This window comes from Cygnus olor, chromosome 3 (assembly GCF_009769625.2).
Source record: "Cygnus olor isolate bCygOlo1 chromosome 3, bCygOlo1.pri.v2, whole genome shotgun sequence".
Lineage (NCBI taxonomy): Eukaryota > Metazoa > Chordata > Aves > Anseriformes > Anatidae > Cygnus > Cygnus olor.
This window is the reverse complement of record NC_049171.1, coordinates 108,959,628-108,976,671: the sequence shown is the minus strand read 5'-3', so window position 1 is coordinate 108,976,671 and position 17,044 is coordinate 108,959,628. Positions and strand designations below refer to the sequence as shown.

Here is a 17,044-nt window from a genome sequence, read left to right as displayed (position 1 = left end):
CTGAACTTGATTGCCTTTTTCTGCTGCTTTCTAAGAGCCAGTTTCCCTAACAGCTCAATTCATGTTTTAGGTGTTTTCCAAACTCTTTGAAGTCCTTAGATGCCGAACGATTCGCCGTGCTCTTACATCAGTGCCGCGACAGCGACTCTCATCCAACAATAACAAGAAGAAAAACTAGCCAGTATTTTTAACTTTCTTTCTGTATCTGAAGTGTTCACACTTAAACATATAGGACAATAAGCTGGACCGTCTGGGCCGGTCTGCATAAATGCTGTAACCATACCAGACTGATGCTGCATATAGGGTATGGAATTGCACATCCATCTTCTAGGAACTATAAAGTGGTTTGAATTCAGAGAAATACTGCTGTATAGGAGGGATATCACTTGTGTTTATAGCATGTGGCTGATTTAACCTCATTACTGTAGCAGCAAAACTCATTTCTCTTTCAGTTCATGCCAGTTTGTTTCAGACTTCAGCATTCCAAGTTTTTTCATTATTTCAAGTCTCATCTTTTTGTATGCGTTTATATTTTCTTTTCCTTGGTTGCCTCATTTTTTTGTTTCTTTGCACGTTTCTCATTCCACAGGTGTTGAAGCCCATGAGTGATAATTTGGTGGAGGATCATATGAGACAGTCTGTTAAAAACTCTATCAAAGCAGGCCTGACCGAGCAGGTGTCTCACCATGCCAGACTAAAGACAGACTGACAGTTCATCTCCTCTTCAACTCTGCCCTCTCATCTTAGACATGCTTGCTGTACCATGAGAACTCAATAAAAAAAAATAAACCAAAGTTTACAATCAACTGTAGAAGTAGTTTAGTGTGACTGGCTTCACAGATCGCTGCCATCACCTGGGGAGAGTAAGTTTGTCAGTGCTCTGCTTCTGAGACAAACTGGTGCCATGGAGACCGCTGGGGTGGGAGGGAGGGGTGCGTGTTTTTAAGTATAGTCCTGGTGAACTGTGCATGTGTGCGTTTTGGGGAGTGTGTGGGGGAGGCATTTTTCCCCCTGCGTTTGAGTTGATGCAGTTTCTGGCTTACAGTGGGGAGCCTGTCCTCTGCAGGAGGTAATTTCAGGGAAGTAGCAATCAGACCCGCCTAAAGGGTGCTGTCACCAGATGTACCTAGCTCTGCGACATCCCCGTGCCACCTCTAAGGCAGGAGTTGTTCTGTGTATCGAGTTGGTGAAGCCATTAGAGCCACTCCGTTGCAGTATGTATCTTGCTTTACTGCCTTTTGTACCAGTGTTACACAAATGCATGTATTGGTTCCTCACACCGCGGATGGCAGAAGTACCTGGTAAGGGAGGCGGTGGGTCAGAGCATATGGTGTCTTGCCTTGAACTTGCAGACCTGGTCCCGAGGGAGGTGCATATCAGAACTGAGCTGTCTTTTTCTGCAGTTTAGCCTTCATGTATATAATATTGCCATTAATTCTACTGGGGGAGAAATTCCATCCAAAAACGTTGCCTACAGCTACCAAGCAATGAGTTAGGATTGTCTGTACAGTGTGTTTAGTTTTAATTTTTTAAGAAATCACAGATAGGGCATGTATATGAAATATAAATATATAAATACAATTTTGTATCAAAGTTTTGTAGTTTATGGCAAAACCTGGTTCTGTGGTAGCTAAGTGCAGTCCCTGTAAAGGAATGTTTGTGGCTCATGTAAATGTGTGAATGCATCAACAATTTGAAGTTTTTTGATATATTTGTGATATTTACCTGCCTTGAGCACTGCAATCTCTCACCCCCTTGGGAAAATCAGTGGGAATGTTTGTTGTGAAACTCTTGTCCTCTGTTGCATTTTAAAGTTATTTCCTGTAATTTATTTTCAGTACATGATTAAAATCAGTTGTGTATATATGAAATTAAATTTGTGCTTATTTTTAAAAGATGTTTAAGTATGTATTCTACTACATAAACTATGTCAAATACTTATCCTGACAATTATGTAAACAAATTGTCTATTGTACTTCATAGCTTTCTATTGAAGCTGATGTTTCTCTCATGCTTGTCTCTGAAAGATGACATTTGTCTAGCTCATATCCCCTCCCTGTTTAGGAAAACTTTCTGCTCTTCTAAAGCACGCTTCTTGACTTGTGGAGTTTTGTCAGCTTCTGCCCTCCGACAATTGTATCATTCTGAAATCTTGTTACAGGATCTGTTTTCACTCTTGACTAAGCATCAATTAAGGCGTTTTCAGATGTGTGGAGTATAAGGGCAGCTAAAGAGTTTACTGCTGTAGTTTCAGCTGGAAATGACTGTGTGCAATAGCTTGTATTTCATTTTTTTCTTCATTCCCAAGTAGTAAAAATTTCCATCAATGTTTGAGCTTCATCAGGCTCCCCTCTCATCAGGGAGGGAAATCATCTGTTTAGAACTAAAGCAATTGCACTGTGACTTTTGTACCCTAAGGAGCTTCTAGGGAGTGGTGGTTGTTACCTGTTTTCCAGAGATTAGGGCTCAGCTCCAGGTGAATGATGCTGAAGATGAGGTAGGAATGTTGCATTTTATGGTATCTTTAAAACTGTACAGATTAAATACTGTTATTTAAACAATCTAACACTTTGGTGCTGAATCTCTTTTCCTTATTAGTCAAAAGACTGAGGAGTCATGTAGGTGCCTTGGAGTGACATGCTAGCCCTCTACCTTCGTGGAGAATGCAAGAAGTTTGTCAGCTGTGAGGCTGCGCTGTGTCCTGCAGTGATGGTGAGAGCAGAACCCTGCCCAGGGGGTGACCCTAGTGAGGCTGGAAGACTTGATCCAGACTACTCTACCCTTTTAGTATCAGAGGACTGATGGTGTAAGGGAGTGGGGTAGGGGAGAGTTCTGAACCCTGTGTCAGGAAGCTATGAAATGAATGCTTAAGGGCACAGAGAACAGTAGGGACAACTGTCATCCTTCCCCCACTGCCCCAAGTTCCCATTTTGAAGGTTTAGCTTAGTTGGTAATGTTAGGGGGCTTGTCTGCACACATACATGCATACACAGAGCACAGGATTCTCCTGCTGCTATGGCCAAAGAGATGTGAAACCAATCATGGTGTTAACAGTAGGGGCTCACTTCAGAGTGAGGGAGGTTAGTGGTGCAGGGAAGGGTACTTGGGGACTGTGCAGAACTTGCTGTGGAGCGTTTGTGGGAGGAACCAAAGGCAGGAAGAAAGGAGAGATCAAGGTGATTTTGGGGAGGAACAAGTGCGGGAAACAAAAGGTCAAGGGCATAAAAGGTACCGGTTGTGTGTCAGCAGGTTGCTGGTGAGTGTGCTCATCTGTCTTGGGTCTGTGTGATCGCTGTGTTCTGACCTGTTCTCTCCTGTAACTCCATTTCTAACCTGCTTCCTGGGTGAGGGGACTCAGGTGTCACCTGAGTGCCAACTGGTGTGGGACCTTGGGTCATGGGGGCTGTGGAGAGATGGGAGTAAATGGCAAGCAAGTGCCAGCAGCTGTAGAGCCAGGGTGTGTGTTAGTGTAGAATATAGGTCCAGGTTACCAGGTAGGTAAGTGGCCTGGGAGCCAGCTATTGAAGCAGCCCCAAGTCCAGGCTGGATGCACTTAGAGTTCTGAGGCAACCAGGGACCAGAGCTCCTGTTAGAGGGACTGGAAGCACCTTGGGAGGTGTAGGGACTCACTGAGACAAAATTGTAGTGTGGGTGCTGCCCTCTGTGGGAGGCAACTGGAGACAGAACAGGCCCTGAAGGCCAGTTACTGGAGATAATTGTGCCTTAAAGGCCAGTGCTGGTGAGTGCATGGGTGTTGTGAGAAAGGTGTCAAGATAAGACATTTTCTATTACTTCAGGAAAAGTATGAATGTTAGTTGTTATTCTGATGTGGTTAGAATGTGAACACATTCCCAGCTGGCATCAAGTTAAACAGAAACTCAGCTTTACAAACTTCTGCTGAAGTCCCTAGGTTCCTTGTGAGGGGAAAATACTCATCCAGAATAATGTATTTAAAAAAACCCAAAACACTCTGGAAGGTCATACAAGCTAGGTTCCTGTCATTTAACTCAGTTTTCGTAAAGCAGATTAGGAACAAGTCACTTGCCATAAGCTTTTCCTGTGTAAGGATGATCCCTTAAGAGGCAAGAATAAGTTAAAATCTAAAAAGTCTATCTATCTGCTAGCACAGCAAGTGTTAAGAGGTTGAACAGGAAGCCCTGTATTTTCTGAATCTAGATATCCTTGGTGTCCAGTGCTTTTTTGATTGTGCTAGCCTATTGTGGCAGTATCTAGAAGCTTCCTGCCTGTTACTGTCTTAGGTTAAAGTAATCAGGCACAGATTATGGTAAAACTTCCTTTTTTTTTATTGAAAAACATGGGCAGGAGTAAAGACATTATTTACACAAGTTCCTGACTGCAACCCAACTCAGGAACATATGACCAGCAGTATGAGGAAAAGGAGGTGGGTCCAAAACATAATTATGGAGGCTAACAAACGGTTTGATGAGTACCACTCCCTGATGAATGTGGACCTTCAGATAAGATCAGCAACTGAAACGAGAGAGAGAGAAAGAAAATGTAAGTATGCATTGAGTGGACTGAAAGCAACAGCCCAGCAGTAAAGTGCACCCAGATTTTCCCAGATTTTCTAGGGGGAGAAAAGGGCGTGTAGTTGGGAATGAGGCACGTGGCAAAACGAAGCCTCTGTCCCTTCTTCCAGCTGCAGTGCACCAGCTCCCCAGCAGAGAAGGGCAGCAGCAGCCTCCCCGGGGCAGGCCCATGCTCACCGTTCATGGGCATCTCGTCTATCTGGGTGGAGTAGTACTGCTCGATGTCTCGCAGGATGCGGATGTCGTCGTTCTTCACGAAGTTGATAGCTACACCTTTTCGCCCATATCTGCCTGAGCGGCCAATTCTGTGGAGGTGGAAGGAAAGAGACTGGAGCCACTGTGGGGAAGAGTAGCCCAGCTGCATTCCCTGATGTGAACACCAGGCTTACCTGTGTATGTAGAGTTCTCTGTTGTTGGGCAAGTCGTAATTAATGATCAGGGACACCTGAGGCACATCCAAGCCTCTAGCCCAAACATCTGTTGAAATAAGGACTCGGCTGCAAAGAGAAGGGGACAATTACTGCTGTTCCACCCCTCTGAAGGTGTGTGAGGTGAGTTGTCTTTCCAGCACTGGGCCTCCCCTACCCTCCCCACAGCACACTGGCAGCATCCACAAGTCTGCTGTCCCATGCAGAATTGCCAGCCTTCAGGGGAGAGACAGACAGCGCACAGCCAGCTTTCACCTATCTTTCTTCCTTGATTTATTTAAATGCAGCAACTCCCAGCCTCTTTATCTTGCTGAAAAGGTTAATTCTGTGCCTACAATTCGGAGCATTCCTCTTTGGCAGGTGATGATCTCCCACCTCTGAGATATCATAAGAAGATGGATGGGAATCAGAGTTCTTCTGATTTTAAGCTAGACTAGGAACAAGGCCCTGAGAGAAAGGTTTTAAAGGAACAAGTCTTAGAAGCCTATGAGACATTTAGAAGAAATCCTGACCTGAGGTAGCAATGATGTAAGGACTGTTTAAGGAATTTACCTTGCACCAGATCTGAACTCTTTCATGATGGATTCTCTCTCCTTCTGTGGCATGTCCCCATGCATGGATGAAACTGTGAAGTTGGCTTCTCTCATCTTCTCTGTGAGCCAGTCTACCTGTGGGTACAGCCAAGCAGCCTGGCTTAGCTATTTACTCATGGCAGCCAAATACGCTAGCTGGGCTTGGAGAATGTTTGAACACAGATGCTGGTAAGGATTGAGAGACACTTTAACAAGCATTAGGGAGCTAAAGGAAGTAAACAGTCCTTACAGAGCATCAGCTATATGACAGGGTTCCACAAACTCCCAAAGGAAAGGAATTAAGGACATTTATTCAAAAAGGGTGGTTTTGTTTTAGGGCTTACAAACAATTACAATGGGTACATTCTTACCCAATCAGTTCTGCTAGTCCAAAAAGGCAGCTCCTACCAACTACATCAGGTCTGCCTGTAACCTGTCGGTTACATTAGGCACATCCTAAAGACACGTTTAACCTCTGTTCTTACTGAACGATTCCCAACAGGGGAAACAATTAGGCCTTTTAGCTGGGTTTGTCCCAGCGTTCTCCTTGGAGTCACTCTCTTAGAGGAGACTCTCTTTGTGAGTGAAATAACATATCCATCTGGTGGCTACCGTACCTTTCTCTTGGTGTTACAGAAGATGACAGCCTGGGTGATGGTGAGCGTGTCGTAGAGATCGCACAAGGTGTCAAACTTCCATTCCTCCCTCTCCACAGCCACGAAAAACTGTTTGATTCCTTCAAGGGTCAACTCATCACTGTAGGGAAGAAGAAGAGCTATAACATGCCACAAGTAGGTGAATACAGACAATACAGGTAAAAGGGTTGGCTGTGGTTCAGCAGAGCTCACATCTCTGCCCTGGATGTAGTGGGTTGCTGGGTCTGCACCAAAGTCCACTCTATTCTACGCAGTCCCTGGAGAAGTTTGCTCTAAGAAAGGCCTCAAACATTACCTGTGCAACAGAGACATGAACTTGAGCACCCTCTCTGCTTTAGACGGCTTCAAAGGGAAACATTTCTGTTCTCATAGTTTTTTACATTCAAACATCTTAGCAAAAGGGACTTGAACAAAGGGAAGTGGGACACTGTAAGAGATCAGACAAGAGGAAGGCCCTCCTAGCCAGGCTGCCTACTTACTCCTCTTGATTCTTGGTGAGTTCCAGTACATACAGATTTGTGGCAACGCCAGATGTAAGCTCTACCTCCAGAGCCTTCAGGATCAGTCAGCTTTAGCATACTATATGATAGCAAATTAATGGGAGATGCCTCTGGAGGAGCACAGGAGTCAGGCTGAGCAGCAGCAAACAGAATTGGACGAGGATTAAGTCAGACAGATGAGTCTGCTGCCGTTTGAAAGTGGGGCATGTGGACATCCGCAAATACCTAATCAAACTGTACTGGTCAGAAGAACAGCTGTCTTCCTCATGTTCCAAGAAAACTCACCGTTTGACCAAGATGCGAATGGGGTCGGTCATGAATTTGTTGGTCATCTCCAGAATTTCGTGAGGCAAAGTGGCACTGATCAGAACCACCTGCGTAGCTGGAGGCAAGTACCTGTACACATCATAAATCTGCTCCTTAAAACCTGCAAAAGCAAATCAAGTAGCACAGGACACTTAGCGTATCTTTCTCCTGAATATTCTCTTTTTTCACAGCTTGAGCTGAAATTCAGTGTTGGGCCTGTGCTATAAGAACAGTGAACAAGTCAGTACTCACAGCCAGCACCACCCATCACTCACCTCTCCCCAGTTCACCCACACCCACCCTGACATGGCTGCATTGTGCAGTACAGCACAAAGGGCAGCACTCAAGAATTTATAACTACTGAAAAGGACACGACAACTGAATTAGACAAGGCACATGAAATAGCTTGTTGCAGCCTGTAATGTAACTGTAATTGCCTAGCTTTGGCAAAAACAGTTGTTTTCAAGAAGCGGAACTAACAACTGGGACGTAGTGGAATCTCAGAGAGTCGAGTAGAAAGAAGTACTTTACCTTTATTGAGCATTTCATCTGCTTCATCCAACACCAGCATTTTGATGGCTCGAGTCCTTAAACTTCGACGCCGAATCATATCTGTAAGATTTCACTTTGTAAGGTGAAAAGGCTCTGAAAGCAAGCGAGCCTACGCTGCTCCCAGCCTGTCAGTGCATTTCGCTCGAGGAAGGACAGGCACTTCCCCTGTTGCCAACAGAGACTGGTGTTTGGTGATGGAAAAAAGCACGCCCAAGGGCCACTGCAAGCCCTGCAACCAGGGGCATGTCTCCGCCATTCAGCTAAGGGAGCACGGATCGCAGGGAAGCTCTCAGAATCTGACCTGCGGGAGGCTATTTGGTAACTGCATGCAGGCGAAGCAGTCTCCCACAGCAACTGCAGCTGGATGTGAAATGCAAAGTGCTACCTGAAATTTCTGTCAGCAGAGTGGGCAAATTTGCCTCCTGCTTGAAGGAGCACATGGCTTTGTGCAACTCCTTAATACTGTCATAAGAAAGTGTCTGCTCTAAAGCGTGCTGTTTGAAGCCAACAGTTTGGCAGCCACCAAATTGTTTTTTTTTTTTCCTTGCACTTAAGGAGACTAGCTCTGTGTTCTCCCAGAGACAGGTGCTCACTTAAGAAAGTGACACCTGTTTCTCAGAGATCCAGCAGATGTGAGCTTGAAGGCTAACACTATCCCTGTGGTAATCACCATTAACAGTAAATATAAAAATCTCTGTTGTGAAACTACAAAGTACAGTTGTGTGTACACCTGATTTAAGAAAGAGCTAGGGGTGGCCAGTACACAGAAAATATGGGCCTAATTCTGACATTCAAACAGATCTAGCTCCTCTCTCCTCTAAGGCTATGAACTATTTCCTGGGATTGCAGTATCTTCCTTGTTAAAAATTACCCAGAAGCATGAAAAAGAAGAGTAAAGAACCATTTCAACAATGAAATGCAAAATATAAACAGAGAAAATCCCCACTGATTTCTCTAATTTCAGATATTATTCCAGTAAATTCACACCTTGTTGTAATTCAGCACACTTTAAATTAATGGTGTCACAATAAATGCAGTGCTCACGTTATCTCAAATCTAAGCGCACAAAATCTGCACGGTGTTCCCATGGCTCAACTCGTCTGAACCCGGAGGGATGCAGCCTCGTAGAGCTCCTTACCGAACACCCGGCCTGGAGTGCCAGCTACAACGTGCTGCCCATAATCCAGCTTTCGAATATCTTCCCCCACGTTGGTGCCTCCAATGCAGGCGTGACACTGGACGTTCATGTAGTCTCCCAGAGCAAGAAGACCCTGTTTTGACACAAAAGAATGGATTAACCAACTGAGCTCTCATGAGATTTGTTATCCACAAAGAGCTGTAGGTCTGCATGGCCGTACGGTATTTTTTTCAGATGTAAGCTCAATAAAAATAGACTTTTTTTTTTAGTTGGTACCCAAATCTCCTCAATGGCAGGCTTTCAAACACTCAGCCTCCAGGGATGATAACTGTTTTAAAAAAGTACTGTCCTTAAAAATTCAGGTTTCCTACCTGATTTTTTCCTTACACGGTTTTACTACCGTGTAAAACCTTAGACTGCTAACCAGCATGGTCACGGAACCAAGAACGGATATAATGTGGATTGGAAAAACAGTCCTTTATCAGGATTTCTTATTCCTTTCAGGAAAACACGTAAACGCTTCCAGAAAGAAAAAACAGAAGCTGCACTTCTAGCTCTGCTGGGAAACACCTGGGAATTGGCAGCAGGCCTTCTAAATGCTTTATGGATGGCAATTTAGATGCTCCTACCTTCTGAATCTGTACAGCCAGCTCCCGAGTTGGTGCTAAGATCAGGGCCTGGGTCTCACGAACCTGACAAGAACAGGCAATTGTGGCAGTTAGTCACGTGGCAGATATCATCCAAGCGTAACGTGCAACAGATCCTGTGGCACTCTGAAACGTCACACTTGAAGGATTAATCGTAAGATTTTGTGCTAAAACCTAGGGTTTGCAAGGGTCAGTGCAGCTAGAAAGCTGCTCCCACACAGAGCATTCACACAGTAACAGCCTCTTACATTAAATTACTTTTGACAAGTCTGTTTTTGGGTGGTTCTTCATTTGACAGCTTGCTTTTCTACCTCATTTCTGAAAATGCAGAAGTGTGCACTCATCTTACAGAAGACTAGAAAGAAACTTAAGCGACCAAAATTTCATATTTCCAGTTCAGATAAAAACCTTGCGCTGCACAAAAATAATGTTTTGAAGTGTTGGATTTGAAAATTGCTGTGAGTACTTTACAGAAACAAAGCAAAAAGCTGACCTTTTCATTCAGAACACGCAACATTTATTTTTACAACCCCAGGCAGTGACGGGTGAATGGCAATCAAGGCTTTACTTAAAGGAGTAACAGCCCACAGAAAATCATTTTACTCATCATCTACACACTCAAGTGGATATTTCAAAAACCATTAGATGGACATGGTACCCCTGAGTAGAACACAAGCAAACGTTTGTCAGTCAGAAGTCTGCGTTTGATTCTGTGCAACATATGCAGCTGCTCAGATGGGTCAGCGATGCTGTTAGGACTGCTGAGGGCAAATCTGCCTGCTGAGAGATTAACTTAGCCCTCTAACAACAAAAATAAAACTGTATGAATGAGGTCAGCTATTAAATCCAACTTTGTAAGATTTTTTTCTGAATGTATTTCGTCAAGGTGGGTTTAACAGCTAAACTGATGAAATTTTCAGAAAGAATTTTGCCTCAATTTCACTGCCCATAATTAAGAGTTCAATGTAAAGCTTCATTTGTTCACTCTAACAAACAGAGGCTTTTATGGTAATGAATCTAACAATTAAAAAACAACAAACAAACTTTCAGCACGTGCTGTGAAGTTACCTGTATATCCAAGCACTGCAGAACGGAGATGGAGAACGTTGCTGTTTTTCCTGTTCCGGACTGTGACCTGAGAAACAGATGTTTGGTGAACGCTCTCCATTTCTGGATAAACAATGCAGGCAATCTCAATATATTCCACCTCTCTGCCCTAAGAACTGCCATTCATTTGCTGAAAACAAGTGAATATTGCCCACAGCGTATCCCACAAATCTTTGTTATGATCGCAGCGTGGTTTGCAGACACACAGCTTTAAAGACTGTAGTACCAGGGACAAAACACTGTCTATTACAGGGTCCCCGGCTCTGGCGTGGTTACTCTTTATCAGATCAATACTTCAGCTTTCTGCAATCTGTCTCAGAAGATTTTTGTTTGTTTGTTTTTTAAAGGAAACGTTAGATCACAGAATCCAACAGTGGCTTGAGTTGGATGGGACCTTAAAGATCATCTGGTTCCACTCCCCCCGCCATGGGCAGGGACACCTCCCACCAGACTAGGCTGCCCAAAGCCCCATCCAACCTGGCCTTGAACACCTTCTGGGATAGGGCATCCACAGCTTCTCTGGCAAGGTGTTGCTGTGCCTCACCACCCTCACAGTGAAGATTTTTTTCCTAATATCCAATCTGAACATATCCTCTCTTAGTTTAAAACCATTACCCCTTGTCCTATTACTCCACTCCCTGACAAAGCATCCCTCCCAACTTTCCTGTAGGCCCCTTTAGGTACTGGAAGGCCGCTGTAAGGTGTCTCCCTGGGATGAGCTAAGCTAACACAACCCAGGAGGCTACCAATTCCCACTAGCGACCCCAAAAGATTTTTCCCAATAGGAACCACATCCTTCTTTTGCCACCAGAGAGAAACACCAGCTTTCCTCCTGCATATTCATCCCCTCCTCCGGCCTTGCAGACAACGAGCGGCCACGTACTGTGCGATCACGTCCCGGCCCTTGATGATCTGCTTGATGGCTCTCTGCTGGATGGCCGACGGCTTCTCAAACCCTGTGGGAACAGCCGTTAAGGGCGCGTGCCCGCGGCCCCACCACACACACACAAACACCCCCATTCCCCCAGTTCCTTTCCCTTCCCCTCCTCTCCCCTCCCCTCCCCTCCCCTCCCCTCCCCTCCCCCCCTCACCGTAGGCGTAGATGCCCCGCAGCAGGTCCTCCCGCAGCCCCATGGTGTCGAAGGTGGGCGTCACGTCCACCTCCTCGCTCGTCTCGAACTCCACCTTGGTCATGTCCTCCTCCTTCATCAGCCGCTTCCTCGCCGAGCCGCTGCCGCCGCCGGAGCCCGCCGAGCCCGACATGGCCGCGGCCTCTCCCGCTGCCGCCTCACACGAGAGACCAGGCCGCTGCGCGGAGCGCGCATGCGCAGGGGCGGGGTTGAGGGAGCCAGAGGGGGGAGTGCGCATGCGCGGTGAGGGAAGTGAGGGCGGGCGGTGGGCGAGGGTGTGTGGGGTGCAGTTTCTCGCCCTCCGCTCCTGCCGGACATTTTCTGTCCTCCCCCGCACCATTTTTTTGTCCTTTTTCCCCCGGGATTTGGCGCTGATCCGTCTGGTAGGGCGCGAGGGAGCGGGATGAAGCTGTGTCGGGGGAGGTTTTGAAATCGTGTTGTGTTTGTGCTGTAAAAAATGATAATGATGGGGGGTGTTGGTGTTTAAAGGGGCTGCTTCACTCTCCTGTGCGTCTTCTCCCACCCTCGTTTTTTAGGAAATCGGAGGCTTCAAGGCAGCACAGGTGGCCCAGCCACACGGCACGCCAGCATCGCGGCTGTTGGTACTCTGTAGGACGAAGGAAGTCAGAAAGGTTTCTTCTGGCAGGGATCCCACCGGTCGCCCTCACCTGCAGCTCCCCCCGGGTGCTTCCCCTTAGTCCCGGATCCGTAAGTCGTGGCCAGTTCCTTACACAGGGCGCTTCGTTTCCATTTCACATCTGTACAACATCTTGCAGGCACAAATCCAGCCATCGCACCTAGAAGGGTTTCTCTGTTTCCCCACAAAATTCAATCCTACAGAACGGGTCCTGCTGAGAGCAGTTCAGGCCGAGATGTTTCGTTTCAAAATGGAGTGGTTTAATAGTCGTTAGTTGAAGGTGGCGACTGGGGGAGTTTTCTACGTGTTGGTCATTTTTTGGGGATGGTCTGGGCTTCACCCGCTGCATGGTGACTGAATGGCCCCCTTGGGAGCTGCTTTCACCTGTGCAGGTGGAGTGGGACAATAAAGCTGAACAACAGAGCTCTCAACTCTGGTCTTTCTACAGGGGGGAGAGAGATGCTGTCCTAGCAGAAGGGAAAAGTTACCCCAATTGTAACACTGGCTTCAGAAGCTCTGACATCTCTGTACCACTTGTGACTGAGGTTGTCACCCTTTTAGCACATGGAGTGAATTTCATTCATCTTTTCCATGTTTGATATATTTTTTCTTCTTGGTGCTTTTATCCCAAGGATTAACAATGCAGTTGCAAATGCTCTTGAAGTAACTGTTTTAATGCACTAAGGTGGAAGAGGAAAGGCCTCCTCCAAACCTGGAATGAAATTGGTGCTCTTGGAGATGTTACCAGCCCTGTTTTGGCTTTCTGGCAATCAGGTTCTGCTCTTTGAGTCAGTGTGGCTGAATCTCACCTTTGAGTCAGGGAGGGCCAAGATGATCTCAGCTCCTTTTTAACTTCTAGGCCAAACACAGTGTTGTCTGGCAGTCCCTGTCTGACAGTTTTCAACATACCACTGCATGCTATATAACTTTTGTTGGCCTTTCTGATACTGCATTTTCACGGGTGTGTAGGGAGACCAAAGCGTGTGGTCTGTGGCTTCCAACTTGCTCCTTGTCATTGCCTTAGAGTTGGCTCATGGCATCTCCCTCCTGGCAGCTTGGTGTTGTTTTTAGAACTTTCCCCAATATTGATGGGGTCCCTGGAGCTTCAGCATTGAAAGCCATCGGTTTTTCTCTGCCTGTTTTGTCCCACTGACTTTCCTCTGTTGCTTTTTTACCTGGCATCACAGGAGAGTGAGCATCGTTCCTGCCAAGTTGTGTGAGCCCACATCTCTCCAGCATCAGCACTAGATTCACCAAACCTGAATTTGTCATTGCTGTCTGAGCCCTGGAAGAACTTCAAGGAGATCCTCAAGGTCCCTGGCACTGGTTTTTCTGGTGGTGGCGAGCGAAGTGAGCAACAAGGCCTTCCAGCAAGCAGCCGTTTGGGGTGGAAGAAGCGCTTGCAGGCAGGTTTGTGAGGGAGGGCTGGCTTTGGCCAGCCCAAGGCTGGGGAAAATCTGGGGAGGATATGTTCAAAGCCCGTTCGTTGTGATACGGGGAGTGTCTCTAACACTGGAGAGTGGTCAGCTGGTGTAACAGTAGAAGTGTTGGAAGAGGGAGGAGAGCAACTCCGGTCTGTGTTTTTCTTTCAGAGGCCAAGCAGCAGCCCAGAGGAACAGAGGAGCCTGGCAGAGGTGCCCGCAGCCTTGGGCAGTGCACTCATGGTCCCCAGGAGTGGGCTTCAGCATGCAGCTGTCACCTCCTACGCATACAAACTCCAGTGCCTCAGGTAAGGGAGGCTGCTGTGAAGAGGGCCCTTGTGTGAGGTGCGTGGGGTGTCTCTGAATGCGTTGCTCGCTGTGCCTGCAGGATCCAGGTGAAGCAGATCTGCAGGGAGAGGGACAAAGCAAGGCTGGATCTGGAGAAAGCGGAGAGACGCTGCCTGCAGCTTGGCAGGGAGTTGAACGAGCAGTACGTCGCCCTCGAGCACAGCCAGAGCAAGCTCAAGTAGGAGGGGCTCTTTTGTTTGGGCAGGGAAAATGTGGGTGCCCACAGTCTCTTTCTCCTGTCCCGGTTTTCCTTTCTGAATACCTCACTTGCTTGGCTGTTGTATCAGTGGCAGAGAAGTCCCTGAAGACCCCTTATGCTATGTGCACGTCACTTATGGTTCCAACATCCCTCCCCAAACAAGTTCTTGCCTTCTGCTTTTTGTGGGGTGAGCAGGGATGCCTGGACCTCATGGTAATCTGCGAATGTGCTTCGGTCACGTTGCTTGTCTGCTCCAGGGATGTTCAAACTGAAATGGAGGCAAAGGAGCTGCTTTTGCAGCAAGCAGTCAACCATCGAGCAAAGCTGGAGGCTGATACACAGTTCCTCCGGGGCGAAGAGGCCAGCCTGCATGGACGACTGAACCTCATGATGAGGGTGAGTAAAACTGCCCTGGATGAAATGTCCTCACTCTAGAGGAGGAGGCAAAGTAGAGGCGGTGATTAAGACGGATAGTTTGTCGTGCTTTTGGTGGGAATGGCAGGAGTTTTATGGAGAAAAAATAATTAGCCACATACATCACGTTGAATTAAAATACAGAGCTTGTTCCCTTGCTGTAACATTATTGAAGCCTTGTGTTTTCTGTTGGGAATGATTTGGCCCTCATCAGCACCTGAACAGCTGATGGCTGAGGCTAAAATTGTGCCAGGGACCCTGACAGGAACAGAGACAAACGTGTCCCTGTGCTTGGGATGTTCCCAGTGCAGTTCAACGTACTCATGCAGACAGAGATAGCTCAGGACCTGGCACTTGTTGGCTGCGAGGGAAGCCATAGGTTTGTGAAGCAACGGCAGAGACAAGCCTGCAGGGCCATCTAGATATTATTCTGCAAAACCTACTCCTGCATCTGGCCTTTGGAGAGACAAGCCAAACCCCAGCACACATGGTGTGTATCAGCACCGTGCTGTCCAAAGCAGGGTCTCTTGCCAGCTGTGCTGTGTTCAGTGTGCTGATGTGCCAGTGTTTTACAGCTCCCTGTTGCAGGCCCATGACTTATGAACCCATCCTGGAATCTATCCTGCGATGTGAGGACCCACAACATCAAGAGAATCTTCTCCTTTTTGTCTGCAGGAGAACACACAGCTGCAAAACAAGGTCACGGAGATGACTGAGAAACTGGTGGCCTCTGAGAAGCTGGTGCTGGAGCTGCAGAAAGAGCTCAACCTTGTTGTGAAGGACAAGGTAGCCTTTCTTTCTGTATTGTGGTTAAGTAGGATCTTTTTAGGAACTCATCAAAAGATTGACCCTTTCCTTTGAAATTTTGTATATTACATCTCAGTTGTGGGTTCCTCTCTCCCCTTGAATTCTTTTTGCACATTAATGACAGCCTGAAAAGAAAAAAAATACCGGCTTTTAATTTACGCCTTATAAAGTCTGAAAGAAAAAGAAGGAAGAAAGTTTGCAAGTGTAGAAAATTAGACAAATCTAAATTTTTTAAGTGAGAACTTTAGAGTTTCTTTTTAAGAAAAGAAAAGCTTTCTTTTTCACAAGTATTGAAGTAAAGGGTTACTTCTTAGTTAGAATTGGTAGTAAAGGGTTCCACTGCAGCAAGGAACCTGGTGAAATGGATCTGGGGAAAAAAAATGAGTCTGTGTTCTCAGGAGCCAGTTTGGGGAAGTCAGCTTGCCTGTAGTTTGGTATCTCTGACATGAAGAAAAATACTTTTCCCCCTCCTTCCGCATTTGACCCATCCTATAGGTGTCAGTAGGAACCCTTCTCCTGAATCTGAGGGTTTAGCACCATCACTCCAGTGATTTTGTAGAGCTTTTGGCTCTCCATTTGTAGAGATGCTAATTTCCTTGATGGGAAGTGTTCCTTGTGCTTGTGCAGCTGGAGCTGGTGGAGCCCCACAGCCCAGAGCTCCTGACCCAAAGCGAGCGCTTTGCGGAGATTGTGCTGGAATACGAGCGGCAGTGCCAGGTACGGGTGGGCAGCTCTCCAGCAGAGCTGCTGTGAAAATACAGCTGTCATCTGCACATCTGTGGGGCTGGGGCAGAGGAGTGGGGCAGCTGTGATCAGAGTGTGGAGGTGGGGCGGTCCCTCTGGCCTTGCTCAGCACCTTTTGGCAGGAGGCAGGACACGGCTGTGCCCCTGGTAAAGAAGGCTGATGCCTTGTCCCACCGCTTGTGATCTGTGGACTGGTTCCTCTGCTGGGGTAGTGGGAGAGGGGAGTGGGGTTGGGCTGTAAATTCCCACTTTTCTCTAGCCATGGGCTGTTTTGTCTGGGGACCGTGTAGCTCCAGACCGCTCTGTGCTCTGTTGCAAGGCATTTCCCCTTGAGTACAAGGAGGAGGCTGCGCTCCTCTGGAAGGCATGCTGTCAGCTAAATTCTTCTTTTTTGTTTTTTCCCCTTCCTCTTTCTGGTCCCCATGTGACAACCCCCACAAAACTCCTTGCTGCTGGACTCTGCTAGAGAGTCAAGGTGAGGCTGTCCAGGTACCTGGTGCGTGCGTGGTTCTGGCATTGGTGTTGTGCTCGTTGCACCTCCTGCATGGCGCTGTGACCAGAGCTTTGGGCACTCTGGAATGTGAGCACAGCCTCTTGCATGTTGTGAGTTGCTGGGTGCTCTCCGCATTGGCTCCTGAGCGTGCATAGTGCAGCACTTACTGCGTTGTCCTTGTTTCCAAGTGCTGTGTGTGACTGGGGACCGCTACCAAGCAGAGATGGTGGCTTAGCAAGTCACTGCAGCAGGGGCTGAGGTCTGTGCAGTTGCAGCAAAGCCCTTTGATGGATTCAGCAGACAGCCCCTCCTGAAGCTGTAATTAAAGGCAAACATGCTGGAGCACTATCCAACGCAGCAGTGCTCCAGGTGGCACCAGAGGGTTGGAGATGCTT

The 17,044-nt window shown here is 47.1% G+C and overlaps 3 protein-coding genes across 16 annotated transcripts in view; 2 read left to right on the top strand and 1 right to left on the bottom strand.

Moving 5' to 3' along the window:
• The window catches only part of ATL2 (atlastin GTPase 2), a 59,319-nt gene extending 56,760 nt beyond the window's left edge, over window positions 1-2,559 (top strand). For 11 of the 14 annotated variants that reach the window (XM_040551845.1, XM_040551844.1, XM_040551843.1 and 8 more), the window contains one exon: window positions 590-2,559. In XM_040551845.1, coding sequence (XP_040407779.1) covers window positions 590-709 — 120 coding nt within the window. In that variant the 3' untranslated portion in view covers window positions 710-2,559. Of the gene's footprint in view, window positions 1-70 lie in introns of all 14 variants that reach the window. The other 3 variants (XM_040551846.1, XM_040551848.1, XM_040551850.1) reach the window with 1 other exon arrangement.
• Window positions 2,560-4,283: 1,724 nt separating this feature from the next.
• EIF4A3 (eukaryotic translation initiation factor 4A3) lies at window positions 4,284-11,797 on the bottom strand. Its single transcript, XM_040551858.1, has 12 exons — window positions 11,548-11,797; window positions 11,340-11,412; window positions 10,418-10,484; window positions 9,332-9,394; window positions 8,703-8,835; window positions 7,544-7,624; window positions 6,992-7,133; window positions 6,168-6,306; window positions 5,531-5,646; window positions 4,940-5,047; window positions 4,728-4,855; window positions 4,284-4,491 (listed from the first exon to the last, which is right to left on the bottom strand). The coding sequence occupies exons 1-12, from the start codon at window positions 11,717-11,719 to the stop codon at window positions 4,475-4,477; spliced, it is 1,239 nt and encodes a 412-aa protein (XP_040407792.1). The 5' UTR covers window positions 11,720-11,797; the 3' UTR covers window positions 4,284-4,474.
• A 46-nt stretch (window positions 11,798-11,843) lies between these two features.
• NINL (ninein like) overlaps window positions 11,844-17,044 on the top strand; it is a 17,075-nt gene continuing 11,874 nt past the window's right edge. The window contains exons 1-8 of the mRNA XM_040551840.1: window positions 11,844-11,969; window positions 12,110-12,294; window positions 13,816-13,952; window positions 14,033-14,170; window positions 14,449-14,587; window positions 15,281-15,391; window positions 16,040-16,129; window positions 16,623-16,631. Of these exons, the coding sequence (XP_040407774.1) occupies window positions 13,885-13,952; window positions 14,033-14,170; window positions 14,449-14,587; window positions 15,281-15,391; window positions 16,040-16,129; window positions 16,623-16,631 (555 nt within the window). The 5' untranslated portion in view covers window positions 11,844-11,969; window positions 12,110-12,294; window positions 13,816-13,884. The remainder of the gene's footprint in view (window positions 11,970-12,109; window positions 12,295-13,815; window positions 13,953-14,032; window positions 14,171-14,448; window positions 14,588-15,280; window positions 15,392-16,039; window positions 16,130-16,622; window positions 16,632-17,044) is intronic.